The sequence below is a fragment of the Pelodiscus sinensis genome, chromosome 9 (assembly GCF_049634645.1).
Source record: "Pelodiscus sinensis isolate JC-2024 chromosome 9, ASM4963464v1, whole genome shotgun sequence".
NCBI lineage: Eukaryota > Metazoa > Chordata > Testudines > Trionychidae > Pelodiscus > Pelodiscus sinensis.
The window spans coordinates 41,103,670-41,121,495 of record NC_134719.1 but is presented as its reverse complement, the minus strand read 5'-3'; the positions used below and the strand labels follow the sequence as shown (position 1 = coordinate 41,121,495).

Here is a 17,826-nt window from a genome sequence, read left to right as displayed (position 1 = left end):
AGAAATATCAGTGGGGGACCACACAGAAATGAAAAGTCAACAACAACAACAACCACCTCAGGGACCTAGCCCCCAAGTGACAAGCCAAAAAACCTAAACAAACAAAAAAATCCTCACTCATCTGGCACTGGGACTGAGAAGCAAAAAACAAACAAACAAATCTCTGCTCCCAACTCACACAACTGAGGGCGCTGGGGCTTGAAGTCTGCAGGGGAAGGCCGAGGTTCAGGGCTTCCCCCCACAGTGAGATAAGCTAGCACTTGTGCTCCAGATCCACATGGGTTGCTGAGGCTCGGAGACTCGCTGTGGGACTGGAGGCAAGTGCCGACGTGGCCTGCTGCAGGGTAAGCCCTGAGCTTCTCCAGCCCCGCTGTCCTCTCAGCCCAGCAAGGCTCCCATCTGCCAGACTTCTTGCCACTGCTCCCATCTGCCAGACTTCTTGCCACTGGACTCCCCTGTCCAGGAATACCTGTGATCCCAATTTTGGGAGGTCCAACCTGTACTGCGAACATATGGAATGAAGGCCAATGTATTGCAAGTATCAGAAGGGTAGCCATGGTAGTCCAAATCAGCATAAACAATGAGAAGTCCTGTGGCACCTTATAGACTAACAGATGTATTGGAGCATAAGCTTATGCTGCAATAAATCTGTTAGTCTATAAGGTGCCACAGAACTTCTCGTTGTTAATGTTTTGCAAGGTATTACTAAATCTTAAGCAACTTATGAATATAAAGCTGAAAGTTTATCAGTTTTGCTCTGGAAAAAAATATAACTTCTGAAATGTTTATTCAGTCACACACACAATGGAAATAATTCAGGACCTGAATATGACCTATTTGACAGTGTTGTAACTGCATTCCCTTAATGAATTATTCCTCATTCACAGAAGCCCATAATTTTAAAAGATGAAATCAAATGCTTGCAGTCTATGGGTACGTCTACACTACAGCATTATTTCGAAATATCTAATTTCAAAATAGTTATTTCAAAATATCTTCTTTCAAAATAACGCGTCTACACACGATGCATTTCGAAATAGCGTTTTGCTATTTTGAAATAACGCATCCACACTGATTGGATGCTGAATCACGCTTAAGGCCAGCTGAAACCGGTTCCGCCAGGACATCAGGTCAGGAGTTACTTTGTGTGGCTGCTGCCTGAGGCTATCTGAGGCCTTTGCTTAAAGGGATCCCCCTGGACAGCTGGTTCTCAGGTTTCCTTGGTTGCTTGCCTACCTCGCTGAAGGACAGCAAAGCATTTTTGTCTCTGCATGCTCTGGTTGCCCTCACTTGGGACACCGCAGCACTCTGCACCATGGAGCCGGAGCAGCCTCTGGGTACTCTGATGGGGTATGTCTACACTAGAGGACTAATTCAAACTAACTTAATTCGAATTAGTTAATTCGAACTAAGCTAATTCGAACTAGTGCATCTAGACATAAAGCATGTCCACATTGAGTGGACCCTGAACCGAGGTTAAGGATGGCTGGAAGCAGTGCCAGCAAGGCATCAGGTTAGGACTTAGAGCATGGAGCTGCTGTCTCAGGCTAGCCGAGGGCTGTGCTTAAAGGGACCCGACCCCCACCCTGGACAGACAGTTCTCAGGGGTTCCCCGCTTGCTTGTCTAACTCGATGAGGGACAGCAAAGCAGTCCTGACTTGGAGTGCCCTGAATGCCCACACTCGGCACATCACAGCACTCGGCCATCAGCCCGGCTGTACTTGCCGCAGGCTGCCATCCGGGAGGGGGGGGTCAATCAGAGGGCTGCAGGAGAGCTTCCAACCCAAGGAGCCCGCAGAGCCACCCCAGTCCTCCCCACTGGGGCCTCGTACTCCATTCCTCCCTCACCTCCTTCCAATTTCCCCTCCCTAGCCCCCCTTCCTGATGTACAAAATAAAGGACACGTGTGTTCAAAAATAGAAACTCTCTTTATTGAACAAAACTCGGGGAGACTTGGAAAAGGAGGTGGGAGAGGGGAAGAGAAAGGGTGGGAGAGGGGAGGGCAACTAAAATGATCAGGGGTTTGGAACAGATCCCATATGAAGAGAGGCTAAAGAGACTGGGACTTTTCAGCTTAGAAAAGAGGAGACTGAGGGGGGATATGATAGAGGTCTATAAAAGCATGAGTGGTGTACAGAGGGTGCATAAAGAAAAGTTCTTCATTAGTTCCCATAATAGAAGGACTAGAGGACACCAAATGAAATGAATGGGTAGCAGGCTTCAAACTAATAACAGAAAGTTCTTCTTCACAAAGCAAATAGTCAACCTGTGGAACTCCTTGCTGCAGGCGGCTGTGAAGACTAGAACTAGAACAGAGTTTAAAGAGAAGTTAGATCAAGTCATGGAGTGCTATTAGCCAGGGGGTAGAAATGGTGTCCCTAGCCTCTGTTTGTGGAAGGCTGGAGATGGATGGCACGAGACAAATGGCTTGGTCATTGTCTTCGGTCCATCCCCTCCAGGGTACTTAGTGAGGGCCGCTGTCGGCAGATAGGCTACTGGGCTAGATGGACCTTTGGTCTGACCCAGTACGGCCGTTCTTATGTTTTTATGTTCTAAGCTCAGGGCTCAGAGTTGGGGGTCTCAGTGGACCACCTTGATTTTCATGCAAACCTGCTCCTGGGTGGCCAGGCTGGCAGATCTCCTGCCCTAGATGGCCACTTTCCTGTACCTAGTGCTGAGGTCGTGGACGTTGGAGCCTTCCTCCCAAACCAGGATGAGGTCCACGATCTCCGCACTAGACCAGGCAGGCGCCCGCCTCTTGCGGCCCCGGGCAGGCTCCTGGGAGCTGCCATCCTGGTCACGGGAAGAGGCGGAGGGCTGGGTGGCAGCGGGTGGCTGGCTCGTGCCGTGCCAGGTGCAGGGTCTGCTGGCTGGGAGCTGGCAGGCTTGCACCTGGCACGGGCACCGTAGCCAGCCCGTGCCCCTTTAAGGGCTCCGGGGCCGGGAGGGGGGCAGACAAGTTTCCCTGGTGGAGCCCAGAGTGGCCACCAGGGCAAGCTGGGGAGGGCTAGCCTCCCACTAGTTTGAATTAAGTGGCTACACAGCCCTTAATTCGAACTACTTAATTCGAACTAGAATCATAGAATCATAGAATCATAGGACTGGAAGGGACCTCGAGAGGTCATCGAGTCCAGCCCCCTGCCCTCAAGGCAGGATCAAGCTCCGTCTACACCATCCCTGACAGATGTCTATCTAACCTGTTCTTAAATATCTCCAGAGAGGGAGATTCCACCACCTCCCTTGGCAATTTATTCCAATATTTGACCACCCTGACAGTTAGGAATTTTTTCCTAATGTCCAATCTAAACCTCCCCTGCTGCACTTTAAGCCCATTACTCCTTGTCCTGTCCTCAGAAACCAAGAGGAACAAATTTTCTCCTTCCTCCTTGTGACACCCTTTTAGATATTTGAAAGCCGCTATCATGTCCCCCCTTAATCTTCTTTTTTCCAAACTAAACAAGCCCAGTTCATGAAGCCTGGCTTCATAGGTCATGTTCTCTAAACCTTTAATCATTCTTGTCGCTCTTCTCTGTACCCTTTCCAATTTCTCCACATCTTTCTTGAAATGTGGCGCCCAGAACTGGACACAGTACTCCAGCTGAGGCCTAACTAGTGCAGAGTAGAGCGGCAGAATGACTTCACGAGTTTTGCTTACAACACACCTGTTAATACAACCTAGAATCATATTTGCTTTTTTTGCAACAGCATCACACTGTTGACTCATATTCAACTTGTGGTCCACTATGACCCCTAGATCCCTTTCTGCCATGCTCCTTCCTAGACAGTCGCTTCCCATCTTGTATGTATGGAACTGATTGTTCCTTCCTAAGTGGAGCACTTTGCATTTCTCTCTATTAAACCTCATCCTGTTTACCTCCGACCATTTCTCTAACTTGCTAAGGTCATTCTGAATTATGTCCCTATCCTCCAAAGAAGTCGCAACCCCACCCAGTTTGGTATCATCTGCAAACTTAATAAGCGTACTCTCTATCCCAATATCTGCATCATTGATGAAGATATTGAACAGTATGGGTCCCAAAACAGACCCTTGAGGAACTCCACTTGTTATCCCTTTCCAGCAGGATTTAGAACCGTTAACAACCACTCTCTGACTACGGTTATCCAGCCAATTATGCACCCACCTTATCGTGGCCCTATCTAAGTTATATTTGCCTAGTTTATCAATAAGAATATCATGCGAGACCGTATCAAATGCCTTACTAAAGTCTAGGTATATGACATCCACCGCTTCTCCCTTATCCACAAGGCTCGTTATCTTATCAAAGAAAGCTATCAGATTAGTTTGGCATGACTTGTTCTTCACAAACCCATGCTGGCTATTCCCTATCACTTTATTACCTTCCAAGTGTTTGCATATGATTTCCTTAATTACCTGCTCCATTATCTTCCCTGGGACAGACGTTAAACTGACCGGTCTATAGTTTCCTGGGTTGTTCTTATTCCCCTTTTTATAGATGGGCACAATATTTGCCCTTTTCCAGTCTTCTGGAATCTCCCCTGTCTGCCATGATTTTTCAAAGATCATAGCTAAAGGCTCAGATACCTCCTCTATCAGCTCCTTGAGTATCCTGGGATGCATTTCATCAGGACCTGGTGACTTGCTGACATCTAACTTTCCTAAGTGATTTTTAACTTGTTCTTTGTGTATCCTATCTTCTAAACTTACCCTCTCTCTGCTTGTATTCACTACGTTAGGCACACCTCCAGACTTCTCGGTGAAGACCGAAACAAAGAAGTCATTGAGCATCTCCGCCATTTCCAAGTTTCCTGTTACTGCTTCTCCCTCCTCACTAAGCAGTGGGCCTACCCTGTCCTTGGTCTTCCTCTTGCTTTTAATGTATTTATAAAAGGTCTTCTTGTTTCCCTTTATGCCTGTAGCTAATTTGATCTCATTTTGTGCCTTTGCCTTTGTAATCTTGCCCCTGCATTCCCGTGTTGCTTGCCTATATTCATCCTTTGTTATTTGTCCTAATTTCCATTTTTTATGAGACTCCTTTTTTATTTTGAGATCATGCAAGATCTCCTTGTTAAGCCAAGCTGGTCTTTTGCCATATTTTCTATCTTTCCTACACAGCGGAATTGTTTGCTTTTGGGCCCTTAACAACGTCCCTTTGAAATACTTCCAACTCTCCTCAGTTGTTTTTCCCTTCAGTCTTGCTTCCCATGGGACCTTACCTACAAGTTCTCTGAGCTTATCAAAATCTGCCTTCTTGAAATCCATTACCTCAATTGTGCTGGTCTCCCTTCTACCTTTCCTTAAGATCATGAACTCTATTATTTCGTGATCACTGTCCCCCATACTGTCTTCCACTTTCAAGTTCTCAACTAGTTCCTCCCTATTTGTTAAAACCAAATCCAGAACAGCTTCTCCTCTGGTAGCTTTTTCAACCTTCTGAAACAGAAAGTTGTCTCCAATGCAGTCCAGAAACTTATTGGATAGCCTGTGCCTCGCTGTGTTAGTTTCCCAACATATGTCTGGATAGTTGAAGTCCCCCATCACCACCAAATCTTGGGCTTTGGATAGTTTTGTTAATTGTTTAAAAAAGGCCTCATCCACCTCTTCCACCTGGCTAGGTGGCCTGTAGTAGACTCCTAGCATGATATCACCCTCGTTTTTTACCCCTTTTAGCTTAACCCAGAGACTCTCTACACAGCTATCTCCTACATTCATCTCCACTTCAGTCCAAGTGTGTACATTTTTAATATACAAGGCAACCCCTCCTCCCTTTTTTCCCTGTCTGTCCTTCCTGAGCAAGCCGTACCCTTCCATACCAACATTCCAATCATGCGTCCCATCCCACCAGGTTTCTGTAATACCAATGATATCATAGTTGTATTTATTGGTTAGCAATTCCAGTTCTTCCTGCTTATTACCCATACTTCTCGCATTTGTATATAGGCATCTAAGATAGGGTATGTCTACACTACAAAGTTAGTTCGAACTAACAGACGTTAGTTCGAACTAACTTTAATAGGTGCTACACTAGCGCTCCGCTAGTTCGAATTTGAATCGAACTAGTGGAGCGCTTAGTTCGAACTAGGTAAACCTCATTTTACGAGGACTAACGCCTAGTTCGAACTAGCTAGTTCGAACTAAGGGCTGTGTAGCCCTTTAGTTCGAACTAGTGGGAGGCTAAGGCTTCCCAGGTTTCCCTGGTGGCCACTCTGGCCAACACCAGGGAAACTCTATTGCCCCCCTCCCGGCCCCGGAGCCCTTAAAGGGCCACGGGCTGGCTACTCACTTTGTGCCAGTTGCAAGGCTGCAAGCACCCGTGCCTGCACAGCCTGCACCTGCCACACAATGAGCCAGCCATCCGAGGGCTCCCAGCCCTCCACTGCTCCCCACGACCAGCCTGGCGGCTCCCGGGAGCCTGCCCGGGGGCGCAAAAGGCGGGCGCCCGCCTGGTCAAGTGCGGAGATCGTGGACCTCATCGAGGTTTGGGGGGAAGCCTCCAATGTCCACGATCTCCGCACTAGCCACCGGAACGCGGCCGTCTACGGACGCATGGCTGCCAGTCTGGCCACCAGGGGCCACCAGCGCAGCCGGGAGCAGGTGCGCTGCAAAATTAAGGACTTGCGGCAGTCCTACTCCCGGGCCTGCCTGCCAGGGGCTGACCCGGAGGCCTGCCCCCACTTCCATGCCCTGGACCGCATCCTGGGGCCTCATGCCGTCCCTGCCCCCCGGGACGTGATTGACCCCGGGGCAGAGGGACCGCTCCTGGAGACGGAGGAGGAGGAGGAGGGCTCTGAGAGCCAGGAGCCTGCCGCCAGCCTTCCCAGGACCCGGGACCCCCGAGGCACCCCACAGAGCCGCTCGCCTGCATCATCAGAGGCCGGGGAGGCGTCCACCTGTGAGTACCCTCGTGTTCCCCTTATGTGTACGGGGGGCTGGGGCGAGAGGGAGCCCCGGGACCGTGCGCCTGGGCCTTGCCCACCACGGAGCAGCAGCTGGGGATCCTGCAGGGGCCCTGGCCTTGCAGAGGGGAGCTGGGTTTCACACACCTGGGCCCCTGGGGTAATTGACCGCTGGTCTTCTTGCACCACAGCTGCAGCACCGGGGCCTGCAGGGCGCACCACACCGCCTGCAGCAGCCGCCCGCGCCCGGGCAAGCAGGACAGCCAGGAACCAGGAGGACTACCAGAGGCGGCATCTCCGGTTCCTGGACCGACAGCTCCGTCTCCAGGACCACTGGGTCCAGGAGGACCTCAGGCTGCGCCAGAGGAGTCTGGAGGCCCTGGAGGAGCAGGGCCGTGCCCTGCGAGGCCACCTCCAGAGCCTGCTGGACCGCTTTCCATTTCCTCCTCCCCCTGCTCCCCCTCTTTCTCCCCCTCTTGCTCTCCCTCTTGCTCCCCCTGCTCCCCCTGCTCCTCCTGCTTCCGATCCTGCTTCCGCTCCTGCTTCCTCCACACCCCCTGTCCTCTCTGCCCCCCCCTCCACAACCATTCCCCACCGACGCCCCCGGACCCGCAGTGTGGCGAGACGGGAGAGGCAGCCGGACTCCCACCCCTGAGCTTTCCTTTCCCTTCCTCCCTTCCCTCCCCTCCCCTCCCCTTCCAGCTCCCTCGTCCCAGGATTCCCCCTCCCTTCTCCCACCTTCATTCCTCCCTCCCCCACCCCAGTTCTGTGAAATAAACAGACGTTTTTGTTTGAAAAACAGGTGTCTTTATTTGACAGTAGGTAGGGAGAGGAAAGGGGAAGGGGGGGGTAGGGTGGAAGAAGGCCCCGGTGGGGCATGCAGGGAGAGGTCAGTCCTCCTCCTCCTCCACCTGGAAGCTCTCCCGCAGGGCTTCCCGGATCCGGATGGCCCCCCGCTGGGCTTCCCGGACAGCGGCGGTGCGGGGCTGACCGTAGTGTCCAGCCATGCGGTCAGCCTCAGCCATCCAGGCTGGCAGGAAAGCCTCCCCCTTCCGCTCACACAAATTGTGGAGCACACAACATGCCGCCACCACGGGAGGGATGTTGTGCTCGGCCAGGTCCAGACGGGTGAGGAGGCATCGAAAGCGGGCTTTCAGTCGCCCGAAGGCCCCCTCCACCACGATGCGGGCCCTGCTCAGCCTGTTATTGAAGGCCTGGCGGGAGGGATTGAGGTGCCCCGTGTAGGGCTTCATGAGCCACGGCTGCAGTGGGTAGGCGGCATCCCCCACCAGGCAGACGGGCATGTCCACGTCCCCGACCCTGATGTGGCGGTCGGGGAAGAAGGTCCCGTCCTGCAGCCGCTGGCACACGGAGGAGTTCCGGTACACCCGTGCGTCGTGTGCTTTGCCGGACCAGCCCACATTTATGTCCGTGAACTGTCCCCGGTGGTCACACACGGCCTGCAGGATGACGGAGAAGTACCCCTTGCGGTTCACGTAACGGGACGCCTGGTGTTCCGGGGCACGGATGGGGATGTGCGTCCCGTCGATGGCCCCCCCGCAGTTGGGGAAGCCGAGGGCGCCGAATCCCCGGATGACGGCATCCAGGTCGGCGAGGCGGACCACCCTGCGGAGCAGCACCCGGTTGATGGCCTTGACCACCTGCGGAGAGAGACACAGCAAAGCGTCAATCAGTGGGGCGCCCGGGTGGCTGGGAGCGTGCGTGCCCTGGCAGTGCCCCACGCCCCACTCCCGGAAGCAACCCCCCTGGCGGCATGTAGTACGGCCGGGACAGCCTGACCCCTCCGGTGCGGGGTGCCTTCGCCTCCTCCCGCCCCCCCCTTTGTCCCTGGGGCGGCCCATCCCCTCCTCGCAGCCCCCCACCCCCCCGGCTCGGTGGCCGACGAGCGCCGTACCTGCATGAGCACTGCTCCGACAGTGGATCTCCCCACGCCGAACTGGTTCCCGACGGATCGGTAGCTGTCCGGCGTGGAGAGCTTCCAGAGGGCGATGGCCACCCGCTTCTGGAGGGGGATGGCGGGCCTCATGCGAGTGTCCCTTCTTTGCAGGGCAGGGTCGAGCCACTCGCAGAGCTCCAGGAAGGTGTCCCTCCTCATCCTAAAGTTCTGGGTCCACTGTCGGTCGTCCCAGCGCTCCAGGACGATGCGGTCCCACCAGTCGCTGCTGGTGTCCAGACGCCAGATGCGGCGGGGCACGCCGGTGCCGGGGCGCCGCCGTGGCTCCTCCACGGCCCCCAGGGCGGCCAGGCGGAGAGGCAGGGGGCTGACGTTCCCCAGGTGGTGCCAGGCAGCCTCGAGCCATTGCTGGCAGGCTTGCAGCAGCAAGTCCAGAAAGTGCACCAGAAGGTGCAGGGCGAGCCGTGGCTCCATGTTGCCACCTGCGGCGGTCCCCCCCAAAGGGAAGCACCGACACAGACGGGCACAGAGACCGACGCTTTGCTGTCCCTCGGCGAGGTTGGCAAGCAAGCAGGAAAAGCTGAGAACCGGCTGTCCAGGGGGGGTCCCTTTAAGCACGAGCCTCAGATAGCCTCAGACAGCAGCCACACAAAGCAACTGCTGACCTGATGCCCTGCCAGAACCGGTTTCAGCTGCCCTTAAATGCCCCCCTGCGTCCAATCAGTGTGGACGCGCTAGTTCGAACTAGCAAAACGCTAGTTCGAACTAGTTTTTAGTTCTAGATGCGCTAGTTCGAACTAGCTTAGTTCGAATTAACTAATTCGAACTAAGTTAGTTCGATCTAGCGCTGTAGTGTAGACGTACCCATACTGATTTGATCTTGCCTCCCTGTTGTGCCCTGACCCTACTTTCTCCTTGCCATTATAGGCCGTAGTCCCCCCTATTTCCAACCCATCTCCCAGTCCCGCACATTCAGCACTTACCTGTGGGCTTTGCTCACCTGCCCCCGACAAACCTAGTTTAAAGCCCTCCTCACAAGGTTAGCCAGTCTGTGTCCAAACAAGGCCTTCCCGCTCCTGGAAAGGTGAACTCCATCTCCGCCAACCAGTCCTTCCTGGAAGAGCACCCCGTGATCAAGGAAGCCGAATCCCTCCTGGTGACACCATCGTCGCAGCCAGGCATTCACCTCCAGAATGCACCTCTCTCTGCCCGGGCCCCTACCTTTGACAGGAAGGATAGAAGAGAATACCACCTGCGCTCCAAACTCCTTCACCCGTACTCCCAAAGCCCTGTAGTCACACTTGATCCGCTCAGTGTCACACCTGGCAGTATCATTTGTGCCCACGTGGATGAGTAGCATGGGGTAGTAGTCAGAGGGCCGGATAATCCTCGACAATGCCTCCGTAACATCTCGGATACGGGCCCCTGGCAGACAGCATACCTCTCGAGATGAGCTGTCAGGGCGACAGATGGGTGCCTCCGTTCCCCTCAGAAGAGAGTCTCCAACCACCACTACCCTACGTTTCCTCCTCGCAGTGGTGGCAGGAGACTGCTCAACCTTGGTGGTGCAAGGCCTGGTCTCCTCCACTGTGGGGGATGACTCCTTTTCTCCTGCTGTGGAGGAGACCAGGCGCTAGTCCTCGTAGAATGAGGTTTACCTAGTTCGAATTAAGTGCTCCGCTAGTTCGAATTAAGTTCGATCTAGCGGTTTGTATGTGTAGCGCCTATCAAAGTTAATTCAAACTAACATCTGTTAGTTCGAATTAACTTTTAGTGTAGACATACCCATGCTTCTTTTGGATGTGTTGTTGCAAGCCTGGCACCAATTGCTGGAGGCTGCCTCACAGCATCTGCTGCACCCTAGCCCCCAGGCTGTCATCTGGACTCTCCTGGGGTATGTGGAGGAGCTGCTACACCTCCTGGACACCAGCATGCCCCGCCGCATCTGGTGTCTGGACACCAGCAGCAACTTGTGGTACAACATCGTCCTGGAGCGCTGGGGAGACCAACAATGGACCCAGAACTTTAGAATGATGAAGGACACCTTCATAGAGCTCTGTGAGTGGCTCACCCCCGCACTGCAGCAATGGGACACGCACATGAGGCACACCATTCCCCTCCAGAAGCATGTGGGCATGGTCCTCTGGAAGCTCTCTACGCTATATAGCTACCAATCTGTGGGGAACCACTTTGACATGGGGATATCCACCATTGGAGCAGTGCTTATGCAGGTATGGCAGTTTCTGGCCACTGTGCCGGGGGGGGGGGGGGGGAGGAGTGCAAGGAGGGGATGGGCTGCCCTAGGGAAAAGGGGGGGAGGTGGTGCAAGTCCCCTACACAGGAGGGTTTGTTCTGTTCTGCCCGCACTAAGGACTGCCCACGGTGGCCAGGATTGCAGGGGGGGTTGCTCCTGGAGAGTGGGGGTGTGGAGCAGTGGCAGGGAAGGAGCACTGTCAGCCACTCTGGCACCTCAGTGACTCTCGGTTTTGTGTGTCCCTCTGCAGGTGGTCAAGGCCATCAATAGAGTGCTGCTCCGCAGAGTCATCCGCCTTACTGATGTGGATGTGGTCATTGAGGGGTTTGGCGCCTGGGGCTTCCCCAACTGCGGGGGGAAGCTATAGATGGGACACACATCCCCATCCATGCCCCGGAACACCAGGCCTCTCTCTATATCAATCGCAAGGGATACTTTTCCATCATCCTGCAGGCTGTCTGACCTCGTGGACATCAATGTGGGCTGGTCCGGCAAAGCACATGACGCACGTGTGTACCGCAAGTCCTCCATTTGCCAGAGGCTGCACGCCGGGACTTTCTTCCCTGACCACCGCATCAGGGTCAGGGATGTGCATAAGCCCTACACAGGACACCTCAACCCTCCATGACAGGCATTTAATGCCAGGCATGGTAGGGCCCGCATCATGGTGGAGGGTCCCTTCAGCTGGCTGAAGGCCTGTTTTAGATGTCTCCTCACATGCCTGGACCTCTCCAAGCGGAATATTCTGCATGTGGTGGCAGAGTGCTGTGTGCCGCACAATTTGTGCGAGAGGAAGTAGGAGGCTTTCCTGCCAGTCTGGATGGCAGAGGCTGAGCACTTGGCCGACCTGTACATGCAGCCCCACATAGCTGACAGCCGGGAGGCCTATCAGGGGGCTGTCCATCTCCAGGAGTCCCTGAGGAGAGCTTCCACCTGGAGGAGGACTAAAGTCTCCCTGATGTGCCCCACTGGGGGCTTGTGCCTCATTCCACCCTCACATCTTCCACTTACCCCTACCTCACCCCCCTTCCTGATATACAATAAAGACACGTGTTGAAGAAAACAAACTCCCTTTATTGAACAAAACTGGGGTGTGGGAATGAAGGCAGGAGAGGGGAGGGGTAAACCTGGGAGGAGGGAGCTAGAAGGGGGAGAAGAGGCTCAGGGTTGGGGGTCTTGCCGGCCCATCTGTCTCCCAACATTGCGGGTGCATGGGCCTTGGTGTCCCCGTGGGGGGGGGGAGGAGGAGAGGAATAAGTGGGAGGGAGAGCAGTAGCTGAGGAGGCAGCAGGGGCTGGAGTGGCAGGAGGCAGAACTCTCTGCACCAGGGTCTGCAGGGGGTCACAGATGGCATAGCCCTGGGTAAGCAGTTCCCGCCAGCTCTCCCGCCAGAGCTGCAGGTCTTCGTGCACCCAGTAGTCCAGGGTGTGGTACAGGCCTTGCAGTATTCCCAGGTGCTGCTGCTGGTACTCCTCCTGGTTACGGGTCAGCTGCTGAGTGCCTGAGTGCGGGAGGATGTCCTGGGTGGTGTGGTGCACCCTGCACTCGCAGCTGGTGTGGCTGTGGAGAAACAAGAGAAGTGGTCAGTTATCCCTGGGAACACAGTGGGTGAAGCCCAGCCCCCCACTGCAAGGCGAGGAAGTCAGGTCTCTGTACCATCAGAGCCGATGTGCTATCCCTGGGAGTGGGAGCTGGCCCGGGTGTGCGTCCATTCCCCTGTTCTGTATGTGGTGTGGATCTATGTGTGTATGGGGGGGGAGATGTCCCTTGCCTCTGTAGAGGGGGCTTGTGGAGGGAGGGCATCTTGCTGTGTCCCACCCCGGGGTCGGGAGCACATCATGTGTCTTTATTCATACATGCATGTAGGTAACAGGCCACGGCCCCTGTGTGGCAGTCAGCTGGGGCTGTGTGCCCAGAGTGGCATGGCAAATGCACAGGTTGCTGCATGAGCCATGGCCAGCAAGACCCACGCAAGCAGTCCCTGGTCTCCCTCCCTTCCTGCCCCCGTATAAGGTGACAATGATGGCACTCACATGTTGTTGCCTCCCCAGCCTCAGATGACACCAGAGACAGGTCTGCTGGGATGGGTTGGAGGCCCTGGCTGTGCGGCATGCTCCCTGGGGTTCCTGCAGCTCCTGGCCCTGCTCCTCCTCCTCCTCCCCCGTGCCCTGGTCAGGGCCCTCTGCCCCAGGGTTCATGGGGGCCCCCCAAAATGCGATCCAAATAGGGGCAGCTCTCTGGGTCTGCCCCTGGTTGGGAGCTGCCCCCTGTGGCCCTGGCATACGCCTGCCGCAGCTCCTTGATTTTCATCTGAACCTACCCCTGGCTTCGGTTGTGGCCTCTGGTGGCCAAGCTGGCAGCCATCCATCTGTAGATGGCCTCATTCCTCCATCTAGTGTGGAGATCATGGATGTTGGCGGCATCCCCCCAAACCTCAATCAGGTCCATGATCTCTGCACTGGACCAGAGAGGCACCCACCTTCTCCGGCCCCTGGTAGGCTCCTGGAGTTGGCAGACTGGTCCTGGGGAGTGGTGAGGGGGCTGGCTGCCAGTGGCTTGCCGGCTCATGCTGCAGTCTGGCTCATGCTGCGGCAAAGTGGCTCTGGGCTGGCAGGCCTGATGCTAGCCACAAAAGACTGTAGCCACAGTCTACCCCTTTAAGGGCTCTGGGAGGGGGAAGAGAGGAGAGGAGTTTTCCTGTTTGTGCCCAGAGTGGCCACCAGGGCACCCTGGGAAGGGCTGGAGGCCCCCTATTTCGAAATAAGCGGCTACACAGCACTTATTTTGAAATAGCAATTTCGAAATAGGCGCTATTTCTTGTGGAATGAGGTTTACCAATTTCAAAATAAGTCCTCCGCTATTTCAAATTAATTTTGAAATAGCGGTTGGCTTGTGTAGACTCTAGTACAGTTATTTCAAAATAATGGCTGTGTAGACATACCCTATGTTAACTTTGCTGTGTAGACATACCCTATGTTAACAGCGTAAGAGAGTTAAAATACAGTACATCAAGATACAATAATTCATAAGAGACCTGATCCAAAGTGTACTGATGCCAAAAGTAGTTTTACTGTTGATGTCAGTGTGCTTTGGATCTGATCCAAAATAACTGAAGGATTTATAGAGGAAGTTCAACCTCTATTTTTAATAATTAAAGCTATAAGAGTTGTAAAGGTTAGATTCCTCAGAATATCCTGCTGCCACCACAGGAAATAAAGTCTTGTGGTCTCTTACTGACTAGGAAAAAGAGGTTTTAATCCAATGCACTTTGATATTAGTCACATTATCACTCAAATGTCTGTGGCCAGATTCTTCTCTTTGGCCATGTCTACATTACAGAGAAGATAGAAGTTGCAAGAGTCAATCTTCTGGGGTTTGAATAAACAGGTCTAGTGAAGACACACTAATTTGAACTGAGAGGGTGCCCCTGTCGATGCTTGTAGCCCTACTCCTACAAGGAGTAAGAGAAGTCGAAGTGAGAGTGTTGACCTGTTGTGTGGATGGTGCCAAAATTCGATTTAAGATACTTTGATTCAAGCTACAGAGTTAACATAGCTTGAATTGCATCTCTTAATTCAAACATATCCCCTAGTGTAGACCTAGCCTTCCTGACAGTAGGGGAAGTCTGGAATAACTCCATTGAAAACCGTAACATCACTAAGAGTGGAATTTGGCCCAGGTTTTAGACTCAAAATTTAGTCATGTCCTTTTTAATTGACTGAAAACATGAAAAAAAAATTACTAGTCTACTGAAGAATATATTTCAAAGAGTGAGAATGGATCTTTAACCATAATCAAACTAAAGAAAACATTAAACATGTTTGATTTTCTTAATTACCCCCAAAAATCTCGATAGTTTCAGAAATGGAATTAAAACTACAACAAAGCCTATTGAAACTAATTAGTGTTAATGCCAAGGCCTGTTTAAGCAACAGCACACAGAATGAAAAAAGAATTTTTTGTGCATAATTAGTAAGGCAGGCTTCAATACATGATAAAATCCATAATTGTTTTGGCACTTTCTTCCCTTTGATAATGTAAACATATAGGGCTCGTCTACACTGGCCCCTTTTCCGGAAGGGGCATGTTAATTTCACCTATCGTAGTAGGGAAATCCGCGGGGGATTTAAATATCCCCTGCGGCATTTAAATAAAAATGTCCGCCGCTTTTTTCCGGCTTTTAAAAAAGCCGGAAAAGAGCGTCTACACTGGCCCCGATCCTCCGGAAAAAGCGCCCTTTCAAAGTAGGAATAAGAGCCTCCGGAAAAGGGCGCTTTTTCCGGAGGATCGGGGCCAGTGTAGACGCTCTTTTCCGGCTTTTTTAAAAGCCGGAAAAAAGCGGCGGACATTTTTATTTAAATGCCGCGGGGGATATTTAAATCCCCCGCGGATTTCCCTACTACGATAGGTGAAATTAACATGCCCCTTCCGGAAAAGGGGCCAGTGTAGACGTAGCCATACTGTTAAATGTTTTCTTATAAGGCCAATTCTCTTGCATTGGGATTCATAAAAACTGTTAGTTTACCATATTCTCTGCCATTCAATATTGTGAAAAAGTTAATCAGTTCTAAAAACCTCTTTACATCTTAATAGAGAATCTTGCAGTGGGTCTATAAATGCATTGCAGGACAGATTCAGATACCTGTACTCATGTAGAGTAGTACCTTAGGTTATGTCTAGACAGCAGTATTATTTCAGAATAACTGACATTCTAAAATAAAGAGCGCATCTACACAGCCCACTTTTATTTCAAAATAATGTCGAGCTGGAGGATTTTTCTTACTCTGACTTACGGTAACCCTCATTTCACGAGGAGTAAGGGAAGCCAAAGGAAAAATGTTCTTCTTTCAACTTCCTGCTGTGTAGACAGCACCAAAAGCCGAATTAAGCTATTTCAACTTCAGCTATGCAGTTGACGTAGCTTAGGTTGCTCAGCTTAATTCAACTTTAGCCCTGCTGTGTAGAGATACCCTGGGGCTATGTCTACACTGCGCATTTTTGTGCAAGAAGATATGCAAATAAGGTGTGGTGATGAATATTGTCAGGCCTCATTTGCATAGCTAATGAGCCACCATTTTTGCGGAAGAGGCTTTTGCGCAAGAAGGAGCTGGCTACAGTGGTCCTTCTTGCTCAAAAAAACCCTCTTGCACAGGAGCCGTTCTGCCACTTATTTTCAGGAAGAACAACTCCTGCGCAAGAGGGTTTTTTTGCGCAAGAAGGAGCGGTGTAGACAGCACCTTTTTGGCAAAAGCACCTTCCGCAAACTGGCAGCTCATTAGGTATGCAAACGAGGCACAGCGATATTTATGTCCGTGCCTCACTTGCATATCTTCCTGTGCAAGAATGCATAATGTAGATTTAGCCTTAGTGTAGTGGCTGAAGCATGTATATGTTATGATGGGCAAGGCATTCTGTGTTTTAGATGAAGACCAAGGGCAGAACTTGGAATAGAAGCCTAGGAATCCTGATAGATAAAAGTAATTTAAATGACAATACTTTCACTTCCATTGGGCCTTTTGATTTCAAATATTTTTCAAAAGCAAATCTCTGCAATATTTTTTTATGAGAGAAACCAAGGCACAGTGTCTAGAAGGTACTTAGATCTATATTTAGGTAGCTAGTAAGGGAACTGATTTCCAGGGCATGTTTACACTCAGAATGCTAGCACTTCAGTGTGGACAACCACATAAGCTGATGGGAGGGGTTCTACAACTGACTGAGTTAATCCACCTCCAAAATAAGCAATAGCTAGGTAGACTAAATTATTCTACCAATTTAGTACTGTCTCACTAGTGGGGACAGGAGTTAGATCAACTTAACTATGCCACTCAGATGTGTATATTTTTCACACATGCTGAGTGATGTAGTTAAATTGATTTAGTTTTCCAATGCAGACCAGGCCCTACAAGTGCTGAGCAAATGAACCTCCCAGTTTGTCTTCACTGGAATCCATGGGTACTCTGCACATCCAAAAAATCAAGTAACTTACTAGCTGCATAAATATAGATTTGACAAGGTGGGCAATGGAATCTTTTTTTACTGGAGCAACATCTCTTGGTGAAAGAGCTATAAATTAGGTATCTCCCTTTACACATGCAAATTTGAGCCTACGTAAGTTACTCAAGATAACATAACCAGTCAGTAACAGATTTGGGGACAGAACCTGGATCTTTTAACTTCCAATCCCCTGTGCTCATCTTTGGACATTGGGGGTATGTCTAGACTACAGGGTTTTGTCGACAAAAGTAGACTTTTGTCGACAAAACTATACCTGCATCTACACTGCTGCTGAGTTCTGTCAACATAATATCGACAGAACTCAGCAGTTTTGTCGACGGCTATAAACCTCATTCTAAGGGTACGTCTAGACTACCGGGTTTTGTCGACAGAAGTTTTGTCAACAGTATCTGTCGACAAAACTTCTGTCGACAAAGAGCGTCCAGACACATTGAGTTCTGTCGACAAAGCAAGCTGCTTTGTCGACAGAACCCTGTAGTCTAGACACAACCCTACAGGCAATAACACCTTCTGTCGACAGAACTCTGTTGACAGAAGGTGTTATGCCTCGTAAAATGAGGTATACCAGCGTCGACAAAACTGCTGCGTTCTGTCGACATTATGTTGACAGAACTCAGCGGTAGTGTAGACGCTGGTATAGTTTTGTCGACAAAAGTCCACTTTTGTTGACAAAACTCAGTAGTCTAGACACACCCTATGGGTACGTCTAGACTACCGCGTTTTGTCGACGAAAGTTTTGTCGACAGATACTGTCGACAAAACT

General features: G+C 51.6%; 1 protein-coding gene across 1 annotated transcript; it reads left to right on the top strand.

Annotated features, from left to right (window-relative positions):
* Nucleotides 1–5,526: 5,526 nt before the first annotated feature.
* Nucleotides 5,527–7,542, top strand: LOC142830592 (uncharacterized). The gene is made up of 2 exons (XM_075936628.1): nt 5,527–6,872; nt 7,068–7,542. Exons 1-2 carry the CDS (start codon nt 6,323–6,325, stop codon nt 7,529–7,531), a joined length of 1,014 nt encoding a protein of 337 aa, XP_075792743.1. The 5' UTR covers nt 5,527–6,322; the 3' UTR covers nt 7,532–7,542.
* The last annotated feature ends 10,284 nt before the right edge of the window (nt 7,543–17,826 follow it).

What these genes read in the sequence shown, in the direction of transcription:
- LOC142830592 (XM_075936628.1), top strand. Translation starts at nt 6,323, where the DNA reads ATGAGCCAGCCATCCGAGGGCTCCCAGCCCTCCACTGCTCCCCACGAC. An exon ending in GGCCGGGGAGGCGTCCACCT is followed by an intron (nt 6,873 to 7,067) that starts GTGAGTACCCTC and finishes CTTGCACCACAG; the next exon opens with CTGCAGCACCGGGGCCTGCA.